The sequence below is a fragment of the Daktulosphaira vitifoliae genome, unplaced genomic scaffold (genome assembly GCF_025091365.1).
Source record: "Daktulosphaira vitifoliae isolate Bord-2020 unplaced genomic scaffold, ASM2509136v1 Scaffold_3, whole genome shotgun sequence".
Lineage (NCBI taxonomy): Eukaryota > Metazoa > Arthropoda > Insecta > Hemiptera > Phylloxeridae > Daktulosphaira > Daktulosphaira vitifoliae.
This window is the reverse complement of record NW_026099574.1, coordinates 28,772,843-28,778,684: the sequence shown is the minus strand read 5'-3', so window position 1 is coordinate 28,778,684 and position 5,842 is coordinate 28,772,843. Positions and strand designations below refer to the sequence as shown.

Below are 5,842 nucleotides of genomic sequence, written 5' to 3'. Positions count from 1 at the left end.
AAAAAATATATATCAAATGATAGGTAATGACATCAAGCATCTATAAAAAAAAAATTATATTGATATGTTCATTTTTGAAAAAGTTACGGCACATTTTAGTAAAAAAAATTGAAATAATTTCAAAAATTAGCGATTTTTAAATTTCTATTTTTTTTGGAGATTTCCCCAATTTACGGTCAACGAGGGAAATTTTTTCAATTTTTAAGGTTATTGTCTTCAACTAGATACGATTTGTGATCTTTTGACGTATCGTTGAAAGAAATCCGTTCGGTGAGAGCTGAGAAAAAGTGGTAACAGACACAAAAAAAAAAAAAAACACATCATAGTAAAACCAATACCTTCTCAGCTTCGGATCGAAGCTAAAAGTTACAAACAATTTTGTTCTTTTAATTTTTAAAACAATCAGACGTTTATCTGTTACAGCATATTAAAGTTTAGTGATAACGATTGTTATAATAGTAAGAGAGTGTGCGCAGTGCATATACTATTATATTTAATGTATATATATATTATCGGTTGACCAAGGAAGAGAAAAATTTTTAGTAATAACTATAAAATAATTTATGACCTATAGAAATAGATTTTTGCTGATCCGATATTACAAAATCAAATTAATAACAAGTTTTTACTTAAAATTAAAATATTTAAACAATATAAAAATCTTAACGATTGATCCGTTAAATAAATAAGAACAAAATTATAATTTTTTTTAGCTTCGATACGAAGCTGAGATAGTTTGGTGTTACTATGATGCGTTTTTTTTTGTGTCTGTTACCATTTTTTCTAAGCTCTCACCAAACCGATATCTTTCAACTGTACATCAAAAGATCACAAATCGAATCTAGTCGAAGACATTACCCTCAAAAATTGAAAAAATTTGATAAAATTGTCTATTTAAGCTAACTCAAATTTAAAAATTACTTTTTCGATTTTAAAAAAGTAAAAAAAAATTAATAAGTTTAATTACTTATGTCTTATGAACTTTATTCTATGTTAATTAAATTATATAATATACATGAAAGTCAGTGTATTCCCATATTAAGATATTTTAAAATAAAATAAAATATAAAATCCAGAATTTTAAAACAAAAATAACATATTTTTGAATACTGTAGCCATTTGCGCATAGAAGATAAGTCGTCGGGATAAATTTTTTTTTTTTAATTTTATAGTACATGATATAAGCTTTAATTTTATATATGTTGAAAGGACACAGTACATCCTGAACATTTTCAAAAATTAAGTTGAAAAAGTTAATTTTTGTAAAAAATTTGCTATTTTAAATACCTCCCTAATGGCAGGTTAAGTGTCAAATTTACAAAAAATATATATCAAATGATAGGTAATGACATCAAGCATCTATAAAAAAAAAATTATATTGATATGTTCATTTTTGAAAAAGTTACGGCACATTTTAGTAAAAAAAATTGAAATAATTTCAAAAATTAGCGATTTTTAAATTTCTAATTTTTTTGGAGATTTCCCCAATTTACGGTCAACGAGGGAAATTTTTTCAATTTTTAAGGTTATTGTCTTCAACTAGATACGATTTGTGATCTTTTGACGTATTGTTGAAAGAAATCCGTTCGGTGAGAGCTGAGAAAAAGTGGTAACAGACAAAAAAAAAAAAAAAAAAAATTATGGTAAAATTAATTCCTTCTCAAGTTCGCATCGAAGCTAAAACNAAAAAAAAAAAAAAAAAAAAAAAACACATTATGGTAAAATTAATTCCTTCTCAAGTTCGCATCGAAGCTAAAACACTAATCAAGTCATGTCGAAATATAATCTTTCTTTAATTAAAATAAAATAATAAGTTAAAAATATCCTACTTTCTCCAACAAAACAATAACTTTTTTATACTATAAAACAGTAACTGCAAAATTTACAACTTTATATTTTTGACTATTTTTTTCATTTTAATACTTAATTAAATGAAAAAAATATCATTTGGTTTTAATTATATATAATTTTCAAATATAAGGACTTGTATTAGTAGTATATTTTAAGAATAATTTATTTGTGTTTTGTGTAAACACACAAAATGACTCTTTCAAAAATTTAAATATAAAGTAACAAAGATTTAAATATATTCCAATATGGTTGTCGTTATTTTTAAACAAATAAATGATCATTTGTAAGGTATAAAGTTTAATGTTTAAAAGAAATATTTTATGAGCTTTATATTCTGATGTAAAATGAATAAAATTAAAAATAAATAAAAAATTTAACATTTTAAATTTTAACAAAATTCGTTCTATAAACGTTACTGATTTTTTCAGTAACCAATTTGTCAATAAAAATAAATTTTTTTTTTATAATAACTAATTCATTAAATAGTGACTGTATTATTCAACTATAACTACAACAGGTAAAAATGATTTTTTTTTGCGAAATACATATTGTTTTACTTAAAATAATAGTTTCAAAAGTTATAATTGTATATGCAAATGATAAATTGAGTCAGAATACTGAAAATCAAACATCTATTACTATTGACAATTTGAATAAACTTGTCAAGGCGTATCCCGCATTTTTAATGTTGACATTACAAGAACACGATTATTACACAGGAAAAGATATTTCCCGTTGTCCAATGCCTTACAACGAAAATACTATATTAGACGATCCTGATGTTGTGCAATCCACGTTTTTTAACCCTAGAGAATATAAAAAACCTTGGACATGGACACAAAAAAATGAAATAGATGTTCCTGTACCCATTAACGGTACTATTGGTAAAAAATTAGGAAATATCATTCAACCGTGTATTAAAAACAATACTAATATTATCCAATGTTATACACACTATCTGAATGTTATGGAAAGCGTTGCTTTAACATTAGTAGACAGATTTTGTTTGTTACAACTTGAATTTTTAAATATTCTTGCACAATTCGATAAAAATGTAGATTATAAAGAAGATTTTAGTTTGTTTAAAATTACAATTAATTTTCCATTGGTAGCTTTCATTATAGAAAAATTTATGGAAGTTTTACAATATATTTCTTTAGCATTTCAAGAATATTATATTTCTACACTACCTCTTGATTGTGTTGAGAATTTAGTGTTAGAAATGAATTCAAATAAAGTAGTGTATGATGCAAATCAATGGTTCAACGGTTCAACGGATAAATTTTATAATCAATTCTTATTATGTCGACATTTAATGAAATCAAAACGAAATTATGCTGCTTTAAACAATGATGAGCAATGGAAATGGAATATTGATTCTAATAATAAACCTGATAACAATTTAATAATTCACGCACAATACGAAAATTATGTTTTAGGAATTAAATTTTTTGCTTATAAAAATAGATGTACAAAAAAATTTGTCATGTATAAGTAAATGATAATTAAATGTTTATACACTTTATTCCCCGATATAATAATAAACTATTAATAACTATTATTTTAAGTAATCATTTATTCAAAAATATTGAATATTCGATACTTTTGTGAATTTTAATGGAAATTGATAATTATTCTTATATTATTAAAATGCTCTAATATAATTTAGAATTATAAGAAATTATAGAATTATATCATTGAATACTATCAATTTCATCTTGGTAGTTTTACACTGTATAAAATTGTATAGATTGTCTTTACTATTGAATAAAATTTTTAGCTTCGATGCAAAATAGAGAATGAATTAATTTTACCATGATGTGTTTATTTATTTATTTTTTTGTGTCTGTTACCACTTTTTCTCAGCTCTCACCGAATCGATTTCTTTCAACAATACGTCAAAAGATCACAAATCGTATCTAGTCGAAGACATTACCCTCAAAAATTGAAAAAATTTCCCTCGTTGTCCCTAAATTGGGGAAATCTCCAAAACAATTAGAAATTTAAAAATCGCTAATTTTCAACATTTTTTAAATTTTTTTACTTAAAACTGCCATAACTTTTTCAAAAATAATCAAATCAATATAATTTTATTTTCATAGATGCATAATGTCTTTACCTATCTTTGGGTATATTTTTTTTTATAAATTTGACCCTTCGACGTACGAAATTCGACGTACGGTTTCTGTAACGGTAACACTTGAGTCTTTCACGCCTGTGGCACTGAATTTTTTCTTAATTCTTTTTGAGTTAGAAAAAAATGTTTAACTCATTTGATTTTTATCTCATTTAGATTCAATAACTTCAATAAATATCAAGGATCCCATTACTGTAGTCTCCTCTCGCAAGAAGAATTTCATATTAATATTATTTTACTATGTGGTTTTTTTTTTATAGTTATCATTTATTTTCTTAGCTCTCACTTGCCCTACTTTTTTGACAAATTTTTGTTTTTAATTAAACACTATCTATAAATTTGTATCGAAGCGTTTTTTATGATAGTAATTTTAATCACTGTCAGATATCATCTAGTTTTTCAAACTAAAAAATATTACATTTACTTTAATTTAAAATATTTATATGGTGTCAGGATTGTAATTTCTAAGTGGATTGATCTTATTTATGAAAAACAGATAAATTTTTCCAATTGTTGAGACTAATGTCTTCAACTAGATACAATTTAATTATACCTTATATATAACTTATGTTTGTAGAAATCAATTAACTTGTGTGCATTTTTTATTATGTTTAATTAAACTATTTGTTTAAAATGTTTTTGTTATAAAGAATTAATAAAGTAAAATAAAACACATATCATAAACTTAATTCTCAGGTATTAAATTTCATAGACTAACATATTTCCCAAAAAGGGCTTAAAATTAAAATTTGTCTAAAAATTTTGAAAATTTATAAAGGATTTTTAAAATTGTATTGGTTCCATCTATTTTTTTGAATTCCGTGATAAATAATTAATCTGTGTCAATTTATCCTTGTGGTATTTAGGTATCTTATAGTAGTGTTAAGCTTATAATTAAATATTTAAAAAAAAAAATTAAAATATTAAATTGTTTCTGAGAAAATAAGATTCTTATCAAAAATTGAATGATATTATATATTGTAGAATTAGGTGACTTATAAGGAGATAAGTTTTTATGCATTATTTTGGTAATTTTTTTATACACAAAAAAAAAATATTTCTTTTATTTCTTGGCATAATTGAGTATTAAATCTCAATTATTATCATAATTAGTTAGATTTACAAAAAGGTATTTACTTTAATTCTTCCTGAATAATTTTGAAAATTCTAGTTTCATAGTTTTGTCATGGAGTTTACGATGAATATATACATGATAGCCAAAGGATTCACCTAAGCAACATATTTTTTGATATTTAAATAACGTTTTAAAATAATTTGGTAAAAAAATTGAGCTGTACTATAAGTTATTTTTAAGGAATTGCAATAAAATCTACATTGGATAATACTACTTCTGTTCAATATGCGGGCTTAATACAGCAATTGACCGACAAAGCAAGAAGTGTTGTACGAGATTTAGATCCATCGAACGATTTAATGTTTTTACGAATGCGAACAAAAAAACACGAGATTATAGTGGCTCCAGGTAATTAATTGATTTATGTCCATAATAAAAGTTTAGATTTAAGGTCGAAGAAACATTTTATACAAAATAAATTCTATAAAAAAAAAAAGAAATTAATAAAAAATCTTAATTTTTTTTAATTCCTTATTTTTATTCAAATGTTTATATCTTGGTAAATTACTTAAGTAACATAACTAACTTAATTATGTTTTAGCTTCGATGCGAAGCTGAGAAGGTATTGGTTTTACTATGATGTGTTTTTTTTTTTTGTGTCTGTTACCACTTTTTCTCAGCTCTCACCGAACGGATTTCTTTCAACGATACGTCAAAAGATCACAAATCGTATCTAGTCGAAGACATTACCCTCAAAAATTGAAAAAATTTCCCTCGTT

At 23.9% G+C, this 5,842-nt stretch overlaps 1 protein-coding gene across 1 annotated transcript in view; it reads left to right on the top strand.

Moving 5' to 3' along the window:
- LOC126900849 (dynein light chain roadblock-type 2-like) overlaps positions 1-5,842 on the top strand; it is a 10,351-nt gene that overhangs the window by 2,238 nt on the left and 2,271 nt on the right. Inside the window, exon 3 of the mRNA XM_050676828.1 lies at positions 5,304-5,471. Coding sequence (XP_050532785.1) covers positions 5,304-5,471 — 168 coding nt within the window. The remainder of the gene's footprint in view (positions 1-5,303; positions 5,472-5,842) is intronic.